The sequence below is a fragment of the Fragaria vesca genome, linkage group LG5 (genome assembly GCF_000184155.1).
Source record: "Fragaria vesca subsp. vesca linkage group LG5, FraVesHawaii_1.0, whole genome shotgun sequence".
NCBI lineage: Eukaryota > Viridiplantae > Streptophyta > Magnoliopsida > Rosales > Rosaceae > Fragaria > Fragaria vesca.
Window position 1 is genome coordinate 2,174,033 of NC_020495.1, and position 16,977 is coordinate 2,191,009.

The 16,977-nt window shown below is 38.7% G+C and overlaps 2 protein-coding genes and 1 pseudogene across 3 annotated transcripts in view; 1 reads left to right on the forward strand and 2 right to left on the reverse strand.

Annotated features, from left to right (window-relative positions):
• The first annotated feature begins 1,293 nt into the window (after positions 1-1,293).
• Positions 1,294-2,208, forward strand: LOC101301686. Its single transcript, XM_004300799.1, has one exon. The coding sequence runs from the start codon at positions 1,294-1,296 to the stop codon at positions 2,206-2,208; it is 915 nt and encodes a 304-aa protein (XP_004300847.1).
• Positions 2,209-2,518: 310 nt separating this feature from the next.
• Positions 2,519-8,614, reverse strand: LOC101301977 (ABC transporter C family member 10-like). The gene is made up of 12 exons (XM_004300800.1): positions 8,571-8,614; positions 6,321-8,421; positions 5,912-6,232; positions 5,699-5,785; positions 4,921-5,508; positions 4,658-4,822; positions 4,263-4,551; positions 3,938-4,152; positions 3,551-3,856; positions 3,320-3,383; positions 2,998-3,237; positions 2,519-2,897 (listed from the first exon to the last, which is right to left on the reverse strand). Exons 1-12 carry the CDS (start codon positions 8,612-8,614, stop codon positions 2,776-2,778), a joined length of 4,542 nt encoding a protein of 1,513 aa, XP_004300848.1. The 3' UTR covers positions 2,519-2,775.
• Positions 8,615-10,905: 2,291 nt separating this feature from the next.
• The window catches only part of LOC101300910, a 6,418-nt pseudogene continuing 346 nt past the window's right edge, over positions 10,906-16,977 (reverse strand). The window contains exons 2-12 of the transcript XR_184607.1: positions 14,497-16,583; positions 14,074-14,394; positions 13,914-14,000; positions 13,159-13,746; positions 12,884-13,048; positions 12,492-12,786; positions 12,188-12,402; positions 11,792-12,097; positions 11,512-11,575; positions 11,202-11,441; positions 10,906-11,112 (exon numbers count right to left, since the gene is read on the reverse strand). The product of XR_184607.1 is annotated as an ABC transporter C family member 10-like (transcript). The remainder of the gene's footprint in view (positions 11,113-11,201; positions 11,442-11,511; positions 11,576-11,791; positions 12,098-12,187; positions 12,403-12,491; positions 12,787-12,883; positions 13,049-13,158; positions 13,747-13,913; positions 14,001-14,073; positions 14,395-14,496; positions 16,584-16,977) is intronic.

Sequence of the window (16,977 nt, forward strand, 5' to 3'; positions counted from 1 at the left end):
GAGAGAGAGAGAGAATGGAATGGTCTAAAGTTGTCATATATTTTGGTACAGAAGAATCTCGATCAAATTTTCATGTTGAGCACATATTGTCAGCATGATAATGAATGACAATGATGAAACTATGATAATGTTATATGGTAGAGGAATCTGATAAGTTTTTTTGGGGGAAAATTGCTATGGTATTAGTGTAGACCAAATGCAAGAGCTAAACCAACTATTTGAATTAGATATTGGATGAAACTAAAAGTTTTGAGACATAAAAGTAATATGCTCGTTTACAAATGTAAGATCGGTATTCATATGTATATCAAACTTTTATAGCTTATGTTTTAGCAGAAACTAATTAAGCAGGAACATATGCATAGAAATAGAAACAAAAAAGAACTTAGGATGATCTTGAACGTTAGTTTTTACTTGGGATGGTCAAGCTTATACTAGCCCCTAAACAAGGTCAAGGACTTGCCATGGAAGCTTCATTGAGTAACTTTCTGATAGATGAATCATCATTGAGTTTCAAAGAGTTAACGTTTACGTTAATGGAAATGGTGGCTCTTTTAGCTCATGCCAGCAAAATGAGTCATTTATAGATGAATATATACAAGAGTACGATGTAATGTAAATTAGGAATCATAATCCTACTCATAATCTAGAGGATTGTAAAGATAAGTTTTCACTTGGAACGGCCAAGCTTATACTAGCTTTATAGAGGGTTTGTATATTTGTATTGATTTTGGTTGTTGAATGCTTGGCGCTTAAGGGACCAATTTCTTGTGTTAGTTTTGAAATTTAATCATTTTTGGTAACAAGTGTGGAGTGTCGAAGATTTCTCAGCTCAGTACCCAAAAATGACGTTCAACTCTAGAGTAAACAAAAACAAGATGTTTATTGTACACCCTTGGTTAGCATTCGACACCTTGGTGGGCTAAGATTTTTCTTGTTTTCACCACAAAATCTACCATCATTAAAATGATGAATGGGATTGGATTCTCGTGAGGTAAAAGCTGGTGTCCCTCCAAATCTGACTGGATTTCACTTCTACATAAAGTCCAACGTCTATATTGTAAATATGTCATCCCTATTGGCTTTGAGGAAAGTCGAGCACACCAAACACTTGATGAAAGGTGCTCTAAAAGTCCTTTGTCTCCAGGGACCACGAAGCATGCTGATCATCTTTGCCAGAACATATCATTATAGAGAACCCCTTTAATCCTAGACATTCAAGTAGACTAGTAGAGTACTCATACAAATCTAAGTTCATCAGCATTGTTTGGGAAACTGAAGTATTGGTCAGTAATGTTAGGATTGTTGAGAATCCACAGTATGAGCTGGTTTTTCATCTCGGTTTTCTGCATCTTTCTTTTCTGCTCGTGTAGCAACTCTAGCAGTACTGACTCTTTAGATGTGTTCACTAGAGATGTGGCCCTGAAGACTCTTGTGCAGCACCGGCCTCACACCGGTGCTGTGTACAAGGCAATCCTCCCGGCTAACCTATCCGGCGTGGAAGTCTTTGTTGTGGGGCTTCGAAGCAGGAGGTTGTGGAACAGAGGTGCTGAAAAGCTCAGCTGTTTTCATATCCCATCAAGAACCAAGCCAATGCCTCATGTGAAGAGACTGGCTTTGGTGTATCAAGACTTGGGGAATCTGTCATCTCAGTTCTACCATCATCCAGGTTACTCATTTCTCACCTCTGTTGTTGGTTTACTAGTTTACGATGCAACAGATACAAGTTCGACAAATGCAAGAAGGGTTGGTCTAAACACAATGGGGAAGCCGATATTGATTCAGTTCCCGAATCTGACATTGGAGGAACGTTTGATCTCTAAGGCAAAATGTGCATTGTTTGCTGCCAACGGGACAGTTTACCTCAGTGACATGAGATCTCCTGGGGTATGTAACACTAATGATGAAGGTCATTTTTCAATTGTTGTTCCAGTAAAGAAGAAACCGGAGATCCTGCGGTATTCATGGGTAGTTGCAATTGTCCTTGGTGTTCTTGTAGCTATTTTGGGGTGTTATCTTGGGATGGTATGTATGAGACATCGAAAGAGGAAGAAGTTTCAAGTAATGGAAGGACAGGCTGAAGACGATTCAGTTCTTGAAAATAGGTGGGTTTGTGGTAGCAAAATGCCCTCGGGTGGAGTTGTAAGAACTCAGCCAGTTCCTGAGAATGGTTTTCGACACCTAGCTTCACCTGATCACTTCAGCTGAAGATAGCATAAAGTCGGTCGCAAGGTACCAAAATCTGTTTGAAAGGAATTGTAAATTTGTGAAACATGAACTTGCTGAGCAGCTAATACTATAAACATTAAGGTTCAAACTCTGCTTCAGAATTATGATTTACACTTTACAGGGTAAATGGCATGTAACCAGATGTGTAACAGATAAAAAGTGTGTTTTTGGTGGTTTGCATTAGACCAAATCTAGAGAATTAGTTTTGTATTGAACTCTTCATAAGTTGTAATGTAACTAGTGTCAGTTTGGGAATCAAGAAGAAACTGTCCAATCATCTTTGTTAGTATGTATAAGTAGTACTTATTAATCACAACTGGCTCAAGTATAATTCCAAAGGGAAGAATCTCTTGAACATCAGTAATTTGTACCTTGAATGCTTCTGGACAAAGGAAAAGAAGAATGAATGCTGCAATAGCTTATTAAGTAACTAAACTCTAGCTCAGTGCCATCATTAGACCAAAAATTGGCCAAAAACTCAATGGCATCTTTAAATTTTAAAGCCGGATGGTCCAAGCTGTACCAGAGGTGATCACCTTTCCCAAATCAATCTTCTGAATGGAGGCCGGCTTTGGCAGAACGAGACCAGTATTCCTTGACAAGCTGCCCAAATAGTGACCCCTTGTTGTTTATCAGCTTCGTTGGCTCATCATACTCCACTACTAGCCCTGTCAATGCAATTTTGGCAAGTTACAACTAGGATCACATAACTACCACAAGCAATTTGTTCAGCACATTGTTCCTTATAGAGGGGGATAGGGTGCTTACCGTCACTTATAGCAAGAACCTTAGTGCAGTCCATCACGGTTGGTATCCTATGGGCCACTGTTATTACAGTGCTATCTGCAAATTCCTTTCTTATAGTTTTCTGGAGAATGGAGTCTGTTGCATTGTCCATTGATGCAGTGGCTTCATCCAGCACAAGTATTCGGCTCTTCTTCAGTAAAGCACGTCCCAAACAAAATAGTTGACGCTGCCCTGTGCTCCAGTTTGTTCCATCTTGCTCAACTGCAAAACCCTTTCTTAGTTGTGGTTTCAACGACATCGAAAGGCACCACTAGAGTACTCAATCTCTAGCTTATGGTCTTACCAAAGGAATCTAGACCCTCTTCTTTCTCTTGAATGGCTTCTCGCAACTGGCATTTCTCAAGAACCTTTATCATTTTCACAAAAGATTTATGTGTGAGATACATAACATATAGAGTATGGATATATACTTCACTAGTTGTGATGGAGCCTTTTTATAACTTTTAGCTGAACACATTAAGCTTTATGAGTGAAAAGGACTTCAAAATTCATAGCACATATGCAAAAACTTTACCTCCCATATTTCAAGATCAGTATGCTCTGACAAGGGGTCAAGGTTGAATCTCACAGAGCCACTGAATAAGGTTGGCTCTTGTGGGATGATCCCCAAACGTGATCTTAAATCATGAATACCAATGGTACAAATGTCATAATCATCTACAATGACTTTTCCCTCCGTAGGCTCTACCAGACGAAACAAAACGCTGATAAGAGTTGTCTTTCCACTTCCAGTCCGGCCAACAATTCCAATTTTGGAGCCTCCTTCAATGATGCAATTTATCCCACGAAGAACCAAAGGAGAGTTTGGCCTGTATCTTACCTGCATAATGCTATTCAAGGTCATACTCAAGTTCCAATTTTCCTAGAGTAACATTTTGTTGTGTTTCTTTGTCATGCTAACCTTTAAGTCGCATATTTCCACTTTACCAACAAGAGGCCAATTGTGTGCAGGTCGGTTGTCTTCTATTACTTGCGCAGATTCACTGGGAATATGCATGTATTGTTCTACCCTTTCAACGGAAACAATTGAATTTCCTATCATGCACTGAAGTTGGACAGAAGTTACAAGGTATACATTTAACGAGAGACCATATGATAGTGTCATCCCAATAAAACCTGTCAAATGATAGACAAACATGTATGAATATATAGATGGTTATGAGAAGGAATGTATATGTATGCTTCAAAATGAGAAGTTAGATGGCGGCAAGACAATCTCTACTAACCAGAGGAAGAAGCATCAATCCAAGTAATGGCAATGGCTGAGGCTGAGAGAACAATAGCACACAGAAATTCCAGACGTTCAGTTAACCACTCATTTGTTGAGAAACTATTGAAGTCAGCACTAGAATTTGCATCAACAAAATCCAAGTTTATTGAGTAGAGTCGTTTCTCCTGTCCAAAAGCTCTGATTGTCATGGCTCCAGCAATAGATTCAGAAAGTTGGCTTGCAATTGCAGACTTAGTCGTGCCATTCATTCGCATCAACTCTTTTGCTGAAGCAAAGTAGTAATTCTGTTGATACAAAAGAAAACTAATTAAGAAGAAGATATAGTTTCGAAAAGGCAAAAAGTGTAATGAAATTATTGAAATGGTAACTAAAGTTGGTTTAGTGCAGTACCTGAAACAGATAAGTAAGATATATTGTAGGTGCAATCAGAAACATGAGTGGCCAAGCAAGAACAACCAATACCAAAAATATGCTGTAAGCGCTAACAATCGCCCCAGCAGCAAATGCCAACTTTAAACCAACTTCGAGGTCGATGATATTCATATCAGTAGATACCTGAAATAGCCAATGAAAATGTAAGGAAGTTGCATTCTCTTGCAGTAAAGCCCCAAGAAGATCATTCAAGTTATGTTTTAGAAACTCTCAAGTCTTACCCGACTAAGTATCCTCCCCACAGGTGTTGAATCATAAAACAGCATTGGTGCACGGAAAAGAGAGTTCAGTAGCGCAGAGAAAATAGATTCTGAAGCTCCATATCCTAAATCGACTATCATAAAAGATCGAAAAAGCAAAAAGATCGACATAATACAGAAGATCACAGAATAAACTGTGAATAGTTTGACTCTGGACACGCTATAATCCTGAAGATTCAAAGCCAACCAATAATTCTGAATTAATTGCCCAACAATGAACATAAACAAGAAAAGAACTGATAAAGAGAAGTGCATAAAGCCATTGCTATGCTTCAAATACTGAATGTATGGCTTGAACCCTGTGTCTCCTGTTTCTCTCTCTTCTTTCTTGATCAATTGATCTCCTGAAGATTCTTTTCTCTCTACCTCAGTTCTTTCTTTCTCAATCTCCTTTGCAGCCAATTTGTTTTTCCTAGTAGAAGCATATTCAACTTGCCTCTCAGAACCAGCAGTGTCATTGTGTGCATTAACAAGGTCTTGGAACTCTTGACAAGAAGCCAGTAACTCGTTGTAAGGAGCTGCTCTTGAAATTTTGCCCGAAGACATCAGCTGTGGACAAAAGAAATATGCAGAACATAAACTGATTGCTTCACATATGAGACTTACCTAGAATATCAATGAAGGAATAAAGAAAACTTATTTTTAAACCCAAATGGACCATAAGTAATCTATCAAAAACATAAATAAGGATGTATGGTACAAAGAAAAGCTGAGAAATCAAGAAGAGCTTATACATTACCAATATGGAATTAAATGCTGGAAGGAAGTCGACTTGGTGTGTAACAAGCAACACCGTCTTCTCTGCCAGAGCTCCCATGACATATTCCTGGATCGAAAACTTTCACATCAGATTTCAAAGCAGATAATTTCAAATTGAAAGAAATCATAACTCATATTTTTGGTGAATAAAGACAATAAAAGACATCATAACTAGTTGAGAAGTAATAGTTACATTGAAAAGGCTTGTGGCAGTATGGGCATCAACAGCACTGAAAGGATCATCCAATAAGTAGACTTCAGCATTTTGATACAATGCTCGTGCAAGTTGAATGCGCTGTTTCTGGCCACCACTTAAATTGACCCCTCTTTCTCCTATTTGAGTGAGATCGCAGAATGGAAGAATCTCCAGGTCCTTTATGAGAGAACACTGCTGAAGTATTTCTCGATATCTTACATGATCCATGGGAGACCCAAACAGAATATTATCTTGTATAGTTCCTGTTTGGATCCATGCAGATTGAGAGACATATGCTATTGTGCCATATACTTGAACCTGTACATTTAGCTAGGCAATCACAAGCTGTAGCATGGATTTAACCTTATAAACTTTTATTATTATTTTTGTTGCAATGAATACTTACAACACCATTGATTCGTGGAACCTCTCCAAGAATTGCAGCTAAAAGGGTTGATTTTCCTGAGCCAACCTCTCCACAAATAGCAACTTTTTCTCCTGGTTTTACCACCAAATTGATGTCCCTCAATGTGGCCTTTGTAGCACTAGTATCCCATGAAATTTCAGGGGCTATAATGAATATGGAATGCTCAAGCTCCTTGCCACCGCTCTCTTTCCTGGTATGTCTGTTCTCCAACTCTGGTGCATCAAGGAACTTAACAATCCGAGAAAATGAAACCTTGGCTTCAATAAATGCTCCAAAGACGTCAGGGATTAGCCTAATTGGCTCCTGAAGAATACGCAAAGTTGCTAGAAATGTGAAAACATTACTAGGTGTGAGCGTAAATCCGAGGAAGTAACATGTCCAAAAGGTTACAGCTGCTGCCAAAATAGGTGCTGTCCAGAATAGTGCATTACAATACCCCTTTTGTGACAGTACTTTAGCTATCCAGTTAAGCTCTTCTGCTCTAAAACCTTCTATGACCTTCTTGAAATTTGTCTCCCAAGAATACAGCTTCAAGATTTTCATATTTGATAGTGCTTCTGTAATGGCCCTCAACCTCTTGTTTTGTGCAGTCATGAACTTTGTTTGATACTCGTGCTGCAACTTCGCCAATGGAGAGCTTACCACCACAGTCAATATGAGAACAGTTAAAGCTGCAAGAGTTGCAGCCCCAACAGCGAAGTAAATAATAAGTAATGAGAGAAACAATTGAAGGTTTGTGGACCATATCTGATGAAACCAGAATGGAAATTCACCGATTCTGTAAGCATCCACTGTTACATAGTTCACTATATCACCAGGAGAATGAGTCATCTTGGCAGCATTTGAGAGTCTTAGTTGCTTCTGATAAACTGCTGCAGATATCAGTGATCTTACCTGGAGTCCAATAAGTCTAGTCCTGAAGAACCATTGCCTCTCCGACAGTGACTCCACGATTTTCACAAAGAACAGACCAGCAGTCAGTGCATAAACATCATATCTAGAAGCTGCATCGGCATCGACAACCTTGATGAAAGCTATGAGAAACAGCGGGGAGACAGTCATTGCGAGAATCTTGAGGAGTGCAAAGAACCCTGAAACCAAAATTGCTTTCCACTGGCAGAAAAAAATTATGGTCAGAACAGAAGGGTCACTACTGGATGGATGTCTTTCCTTTCTTTTCTGCAATTGCACCTTAAATACTGAGTGCAACGTTCTTGCTCGATCAGCTTCTCGCAATTGTGGAATATCTTCATTCTCAAGAATCTTTTCCTTACCTTTCTTCATCAAAGGATTCAACCACCAAAATGTCATTTTACTAAACAATCCAGCCTTTGCAAAATGAGTTACATTGTCATCTGAACTGATTTCATCACCTGTGATATCCTGTTCTGCACCAGGCAAAGGTGTGTAGCATGCATCACCATCATGGACTTCCAGATCACCCTGTGCATTATTGCTTCCTTCAAATGCACTAAAAAGCAACAGAACTGATCCAGGGAAACAAAGAATGTTCAAAACAATCAGAACTGATAAGGTCTCATCCATAATAAATTCCCAAACTGATGAACCACAGAGAAGAAATGCAATCAAGAAACCAAAAATTGAAAAGAATTTCATTATTGCATAATGTGGAAGGTCTGGTTTCGAGAGGTTTATGGTAAAACCCAGGCCCAACCATGTAAACCCTTGAAAAAAATATACTAGCCATCCATGTAGAGGTAAAACCGTGTGATATGTATCTACTTTCTCAATGATTATCCATATCCCCAGTCCCAAGTAAGCCAAAGCCAAACCAGCATTGAAAATGACTGAGACAATTGATACTGTAGAGAAGGTGTAAGGTTGTGATGGTGCTATAATCTTCTTTGACGCTATTCTATACATAAGGAAACATAACAAGATGAATAGGAGCAAAATATCAACTGCAATGACCACAACATTGTTGATACATGAATTTGGATTGATAATGGCTAGAATGCCAGAACTGCATTCATTTCCGGACTCATTTGAACACTCGGAACCAGTGCAGAATAAGGTCCAGAAACCCTCCCCCATGCTGTTCCCCAGTAATCTGTAAAGTCTGCACAATTACAAGCAAGAAGAATTTAAAAGCAGAAAAGGAAATGTATGTTATATACACTGTTAATTTTAAGCAGACTAACAAAATTAAGACCACATATGAACAACATATATGTACTTGAAAACATAATTGTAAAGGTGAGTGCATACCTTTTCACAGATTCGGAGAAAACTTCTCTGATAGTCGGGTACATATGAAGTTAGCACCAAGTAAGGAAAATGTACTATTCAAGTTTGAATGCTATAAACCTATACCCATCAAATGCATATAATATAACTCAATAAAGATGCATTCAGACATTGGGAAAACACAGAAATCTCCCTCTAGGTCTAACATGCATTCAAATATAAATGCTTACTTGTTTTTCTTTGGAGGTCTCTAGCTAGTTCATGCAGTAACCTGCCTTTCAAACACACACACACACACACACACACACACACACACACAGATTTTTCTGTCTTTATCAAAAGCAAGAATTCATACCCTGCGAACTTGTCTCTCTCGTTATAGTGCTTTTAATGAGCGATATGCACATTTAACCACCAATTTTGATCTTCTTTTTGCACAGTTAATTCAAACAACCCACCTATCCATAACACAGCTACAGATATAACCAATTTTCGATCTAGTAGGTCTTTCTAAGGGAGATATAGTACTAATTAATAAAGGAAAATTATGACATGTAGAATGAGCTGACAAATTACTTGTATTGTCAACAGAAAAGGACAAAGCTAGACTGGTTAGCCTTTCTCTTATTGTCAATAGAAAAGGAAACACTCCCCCCTTTTTCAAAAAAAAAAAAAAAAAGGAAACACTTGGGAGTCTCTGTTCCCTGTTCTCTGTTCTTAGCAGCAGTACTTCTGAACATGCAAGTCCAGTTATCCTTGTAGGATGTTTTGATCTTTTTAGACCTCCCAAAGAATCATGTATGGCAATGATCATAGATGCCTTTTTTTGTTTGTCCAGTTTACCTTAGGAAACAAGTACACACTATATATTATATGCCTGCACTGGAAAATTAGATTCAAGATGTCACATATGGTTATGGGAGGGACCATATGCAATTCAAAACTTAGGCGGGCACTTAATAATTTCTGCAAACTAGAAACAGATCCAAGTAAATTCGATATGGCAGAAAACATAAACATATGTTTTATGGCTACTAAAAAAACTACCATTCAGTAGCTGATGCAGCAGACTACAGATGGACCAAATCTCCCACGGGATGATAAATTGATATTATATGCTTCAATGTTTTATCTTCCATTTTTTTTTTGGTAAGCGTTGAAGGACTAATTTATTGTCCCTCACGAAAATTTATTTGATAAAAAAAAGGTACAAGAAGCTGGCGGACTAGGCCAATGCCAGCCATATAGTACAAATAACCTCTTTTGTAAATAAACAAGTAATCACATAAAAAAACATCAATAAACACATGACAAAGACATTAACAAATACGAAAATTCGGGAGACCAAGTGCATCTCGCCGGCAATGATCAACGATGGAAAGAAAGAGAAGGAACATCCCACCATGACATGCCGGTCAATGATATCCGACCATGATGCAGTATCTACTACAATGAAAATCTGCTCTAGATCTGCTACAATTAGTGAATGTAAAGGCATCAATAGATAGACATAGCTACTAGGCCAGTTGTGTGGTTCAGAACATAAGTGAACTTCACTCCCCAAGGCCAATATCTTCTCTACCCAACAAAAAGTCATATGGGTACTATTGAACATACCAAACCTTCATACAAGATAACATTACACGTGATATAATAACATGTAAAGCATGCTAAAATACTTACCATATCCAATAACAAGCACCTTAGTGCAGTCCATCTCCATCTGTCTGTATCTTACTGTCATTTCAGTAGTCTGTTCCAGCGTCCGTTGAATTGGTGGCCAGGTTGCAGCTGAATGCTTACACTTGGTACAAGTAAGAATCAGGTCTCACTCAGTACTACACTGATTAGTATTGAGTTTTACTGGTCCCATTTTCAACTGGTGGTCGATGCTCAAGTACTCTCACTATTCACTATAACAACGCTACAAAATATTGGTCCTATATTAATTGCTACTTGATCTTCAATTTGTATGTTTCGTGCAATTAATCACTTTTCCGACCAATAATTTAATGTGTCTTATATTTGGGAATAATTGAAAAGCACAAAGAAGAGCCTGCTGCCAAGTGCCAACTTAGAGACAGCCATTTCTGGACTTTACTTCATTTGCAAGTCTTAGGAAAAAATAAGTTAGGTACGCCCAACCCTTTCTGTGACCAAACAGATTTTCAACTCCTGAATAGGGGATAATTGCATACCCCCAGCAAGGGTACGTACTTGCCACAAACTAATTCTGATATTATGAATGTGAGGCAGATATGCTCTAGAAAACATACATAATGCACCCCTTTTATTACAATGCTAATGGAAGGAAGCAAAAAGGAAAACAGATATAGTGGCCACTAGTAACAGGTATGAAAATACACAAGGGAAATGAAACAAGTCTAGCAGGCAGAGCTTTATTTACTACGTGATCGAAAGCACCCCAGTACCTTTCACTATCAGCCTTCTGAGTGCATGCTAGCATTGGCAGAACGAGACCAGTATTCCTTAACAAGCTGCCCGAATAGTGATCCCTCATTGTTCATCAGCTTCATTGGCTCATCATACTCTACTACTTTGCCTGTCAGTGTAAATTTAGAAAATGAACACCTAACATCAAATCAAATAATAAATAAACAAAAGAGTATTCCGTTCATGGTGGGCACTTACCATCACTAAGAGCGAGAACCTTAGTGCAGTCCATCACGGTGGGTATCCTATGTGCCACTGTTATTACAGTGCAGTCTGCAAATTCTGTTCTTATAGTTTTTTGGAGAAAAGAGTCTGTTGCATTGTCCATTGATGCTGTGGCTTCATCAAGCACTAGAATTCGGCTTTTCTTCAGTAAAGCACGCCCCAAGCAGAACAGTTGTCGTTGTCCCATGCTCCAGTTTGTTCCGTCTTGCACAACTGCATTACCATCTTTTTAGATGTGCTTTCATTGACACCAAAAAGTGCTACTCGGTACATAACTTCTTACCTAAAGAATCCAGGCCCCCTTCTTCCTCTCCAATGGCCTCCCGTAGCTGACATTTCTCAAGAACCTTTTCACAAATCAATGAAAGAAATGTAAGTTGCAGAAAGAAACTACTGAGTATGAAATGGATTTACTTGGCTTGTTAAGGACTTGCAAAAGAAAATACCATAGCTAAACATGGAATTAACCAACCAATACTAGAATTGATCATAGACTCGTACTCGTTAACAAAAAAGAAGAAAAACAGACTATTTGTTATTAGACTGAAATAAATAAGCTTTACCTCCCATATTTCATGATCGGTATGCTCTGCCAAGGGATCGAGGTTGTATCTCACAGACCCGCCAAACAATGTCGGATCTTGAGGGATGATCCCAAAACGTGATCTTAAATCATAAAGGCCAATTGTGCATATGTCATAGCCATCAACGATGACCCTTCCCCCTGTAGGCTCTACCAGACGAAACAAAACACTGATAAGAGTTGTCTTTCCACTTCCAGTCCGGCCAACAATTCCAATTTTGTGGCCTCCCTCAATGATGCAGTTTATCCCATGGAGAACCAAAGGAGAATTTGGCCTATATCTTACCTGCATAATGTTTGAGTGTCATGTACAAGTTTAAATTAATGTTCGTAGAGTAGTACTCTTTACTTCTTTAGCATGTATTGTTATGCTAACCTCTAAGTCATGTATTTCCACTTTACCAACAATAGGCCAATTGTGTGCAGGTCGGTTGTCTTTTATCACTTCTGCAGCTTCGCTAGGAATGTGCATGTATTGTTCTACCCTTTCTACAGAAATGATTGAATTTGCTAAAAAGCAATGAAATTGGACCAAAAGTACTAGAAAGATATTCAGTGAAAGGCCATATGATAGTGTCATCCCAATAAATCCTGTCGAAAGATGAAAAATGTTAGACGGGTATGAATAAATGGTTATGAGGCACATGATTCAACCAGAGCAGAAGCTACTATATACTAACCAGATGAAGAAGCACCGGACTGAATCGAAGTAATGGCAAATGCTGAGGCTGAGAGAACAATAGCACAAAGCAATTCTAGACGTTCAATTAACCACTCGTTGGTTGAGAAGCTATTGAAGTCAGCACTAGAATTTGCATCAATGAATTCTAAGTTTTTGGAGAAGAATCTTTCCTCCTGTCCAAAAGCTCTGATTGTCACTGCTCCAGCAATAGATTCTGAAAGGTGGCTTGCAAGTGCAGACTTAGTCGTGCCATTCATGCGCATCAACTCTTTTGAAGATGCAAAGTAGTAACTCTATTTGTAGAAAAGACAACCATATTCAAGTAAAACTGCAAGGAAATGACTGAAGTTCTAAATATTGTGGTTATTTAGGTTGGTTTTAGTGCAGTACCTGAAGGCGAAAAGTAACATAAACTGTAGGTACAATCAGGAATAGTAGTGGCCAAGTAAGAAAAACCATGACTAAGAATATGCTAAATGTGTTCAGAGTTGCTCCAACAGCTACTGTTAACCTTAGCGCTACTTCAAGGTCGATGATATTCATATCAGTAGATACCTGAAAAGATTGGCAAATGCAAATATAAGAAACCTCCATTTGGTTGCTGTAACAACAGATACTTGAAGAGCAGATTATTTAAGCTATAATTGGACACTGTTATATCTTACCCGACTAAGTATCCTCCCCAAAGGTGTTGAATCATAAAACAGCATTGGTGCTCGGAAAAGGGAGTTCAGTAGGGTGGAGAAAATGGATTCTGATGCTCCACATCCTAAATCGACAATCCTAAAAGATCGAAGAAGCATACAGAAGGCCATAATACAAAAGATCACAGAGTAAACTGTGAAGAGTTTGACCCTGGAAATGCTGTAATCCTGAAGATTCAAAGCCAACCAAAAGTTTTGAAGTAACTGCCCAACTATGAATAGAAACAAGAAAACAACTGATAAAGAGAAGTGCAAGAATCCCTTGCCATGCTTCAAATACTGAATGCATGGCTTGAACCCAGTGTCTCCTGTTTCTCTCTCTTCTTTCTTAATCAATTGATCTCCCGAAAATTCTATAAGTTGTACGTCAGTTCTAACATTCTCAATCTCCTCTGCAGACGATTTATGTTTTCTAGTGGAGGCATATTCAACTTGCCTCTGGGAACCAAAATTCTTATTGTGTGCATTAACAGGTTCTCGAAATTCTTGACAAAAAGCCAGCAACTCTTCGTAAGGAGCTGCTCCTGAAATCGTCCCTGAAGACATCAACTGTGACAAAAAGACAGTACACTACATCACCTGTACTTACTGTACATGCATATCATTGAATGGAAACTTTTTACATGTACTAAAACCAACAAAGCTAAAATACTATTAAAACAAAGACAAAAGAACATTAATGAATAGAACAACTGAGACATTAGAAGAACTTATACCAATATTGAATCAAAAGATTGAAGGAAGTCGACTTGGTGTGTCACAAGCAACACTGTCTTCTCTGCCAGAGCACCCATGACATAGTCCTGGAAAACTTTCACATCAGATTCCAAAGCACACAAAAATGATTACTATTTACTACTTGAAAGATATAATTACATTAAATAGGCTTGTGGCTGTATGGGCATCAACCGCACTGAATGGATCATCCAAGAGGTAGACATCTGCATTTTGATACAATGCACGTGCCAGTTGGATGCGTTGCTTCTGGCCACCACTTAGATTGACACCTCTTTCTCCTATCTGAGTGAGATCTCGGAATGGAAGTATATCTAAGTCCTTTACAAGAGAACACTTCCTAAGAGTTTCATGGTATCTAACATGATCCATGGGAGTCCCAAACAGAATATTATCTTGTATAGTTCCTGTTTCAATCCAAGCAGACTGAGAAACATATGCTATCGTGCCATATACTTGAACCTGTAAATTTGTGCAGTCACAAGATGTAACTAGTAAGACTTCAAATTTGTAGTAGTTATATATATATATATATATATATATATAATTGAAATGAATGCTTACAATGCCAGTGATATGTGGAACTTCTCCAAGAATAGCAGCCAAAAGAGTTGATTTTCCTGAGCCAACCTCTCCACAAATAGCTACTTTTTCTCCTTGTTTCACCACTAAATCTATGTTCCTCAATGTAGGCTTTGTAGGACTAGTATCCCATGAAATTTCTGAAGATCTAATGAAAATGGAATGTTCAACCTCCTTGCCACTGCTCACTTTCCTTGTATGTCTGTTCTCCAACTCTGGTGCATCAAGGAACTTCACAATCTGAGAGAAGGACACCTGTGCTTCAATGAATGCTCCCAAAACATCTGGGATAAACCTTATTGGCTCCTGAAGAATACGCAAAGTTGCTAAAAAAGTGAAGACATTACTTGGAGAGAGTGCAAATCCAAGCAAGTAGCATGTCCAAAAGGTGACAGCTGCTGCCAAAACAGGTGCTGTCCAGAATAAAGCATTACAATAACCCTTTTGTGAGACTACTTTAGATATCCATTTGAGTTCTTCTACTCTAAGCTCTTCTATGACCTTCTTGAAATTTTTCTCCCAAGAATACAGCTTCAAGATCTTCATATTTGATAGTGCTTCCGTCATGGCCTTCAGCCTCTTCTTTTGTGCAATCATGAACTTTGTTTGATATTCATGCTGCAACTTTGCCAATGGAGAGCTTACCACCACAGTCAATATGAGAGCAGTTACAGCTGCAACTGTTGCTGCCCCAACAGCGAAGTAAATAATAATCAAAGAGAGACACAACTGGAGGGTTGTGGACCAAATCTGATGCAACCAGAATGGAAATTCACCAACCCTGTAAGCATCCACTGTTACATAATTCACCATCTCACCAGGAGAATGAGTCATCTTGGCAGCATTTGAGAGTCTTAGTTGCTTCTGATAAACTTCTGCAGATATCAATGATCTTATCTGGAGTCCAATAAGTCTAGTTCTAAAGAACCATTGCCTCTCCGACAGTGACTCCACAATTTTCACAAAGAACAGACCAGCGGTCAGTGCATAAACCTCATATCTAGAAGCTGCATTGGCATCAACAACCTTGATGAAAGCTATGAGAAACAGTGGGGAGACAGTCATTGCGAGAATCTTGAGGAGTGCAAAGAACCCTGAAACCAAAATTGCTTTCCACTGGCAGAAAAAAATTATGGTCAGAACAGAAGGGTCACCACTGGATGGATGTCTTTCCTTTCTTTTCTGCAATTGCTCCCTAAATATTGAGTGCAACGTTCTTGCTCGATCAGCTTCTCGCAATTGTGGAATATCTTCATTCTCAAGAATCTTTTCCTTACCTTTCTTCATCAATGGATTCAACCACCAGAATGTCATTTTACTGAACAATCCAGCCTTCGCAAAAGGAGTCACATTGTCATCTGAACTGATTGCACCTGTGATTTTCGGTTCTTCACCAGGCAAAGGTGTGTAGAATGCATCACCATAATGGACTTCCAGATCACCTTGTGCGCAACTGTTTCCCTCAGATGCAGTAAAGAGCAAGAGAATTGATCCAGGGAAACAAAGAATGTTCAAAACAATATTAACTGATACTTCCTCATCTAGTGCACATTCCCAAGTAGCAGAACCACAAACAAACAATGCAATTAAGAAACTAAAAATCGCAAAGAATTTCATTATCGTGGCATGTGGACTATGCGGTTTCTTGAGGTTTAAGGTAAGTCCCACACCTAACCATGTAAACCCTTGAGAAAAATATACTAACCACCCGTGTACAGGTAAAACCATGCGATCTGTATTTACTTTCTCAATCATTGTCCATATTCCAAACCCCAGGTAGGCCAAAGCCAAGCCAGCATTGAAACTGACTGAGACAATTGACACTGGAGAGAAGGTGTGAGGCTGCTATAATCTTCTTTGATGCTATTGTAAGAATGAGATAACATAACAAGATGATTAGGAGCATCATATCAATTGCAATAACGACAATATTGTGTATACATGAATTCGGATTGATGATGGCTAGAACGCGAGAACTGCATTCATTTCCAGACTCAGTTGAACACTCATAACTATTGCACAATAAGGTCCAGAAACCCTCCATGTTGTGCCCCAGAGATCTGGAAAGTCTGCACAATTTTAAAGAGAATATGAGACAGGAAAAGGATATAAATCTTACACTGTTGACTGTTCTAAGCAGACTGCTAGCTGGTGGTATAGTCAATAGAAGTTGAGAACAAAAGGGATATACATGGATATACATACATATATATAGCCCTTCTCAACTGTGGACGTCCGCACCAATGGTTTTGATGCTGATTTTCATTTTTACACCACTTTTCGATCGAATTTCCTTATCTCCACCGTTTAGTATCTAGATAATATTATGTAGATCATCTCTGCAAAATTTCAGCCAATTTGGTAATCGTTAAGGCCCTCAAAATTGCGTCTTTCTGTTACAATCATGTTTGACAGAATTCAGTCCGTCCATTTGTTTTTCGAGTTTGAGTGCCTTAACGATTA

What these genes read in the sequence shown, in the direction of transcription:
- LOC101301686 (XM_004300799.1), top strand. Translation starts at nt 1,294, where the DNA reads ATGTTAGGATTGTTGAGAATCCACAGTATGAGCTGGTTTTTCATCTCG.
- LOC101301977 (XM_004300800.1), bottom strand. Translation starts at nt 8,614, where the DNA reads ATGTACCCGACTATCAGAGAAGTTTTCTCCGAATCTGTGAAAAG. An exon ending in TTCTCCGAATCTGTGAAAAG is followed by an intron (nt 8,422 to 8,570) that starts GTATGCACTCAC and finishes GTAATTGTGCAG; the next exon opens with ACTTTACAGATTACTGGGGA. An exon ending in ATCTTACTTATCTGTTTCAG is followed by an intron (nt 4,552 to 4,657) that starts GTACTGCACTAA and finishes TTGTATCAACAG; the next exon opens with AATTACTACTTTGCTTCAGC.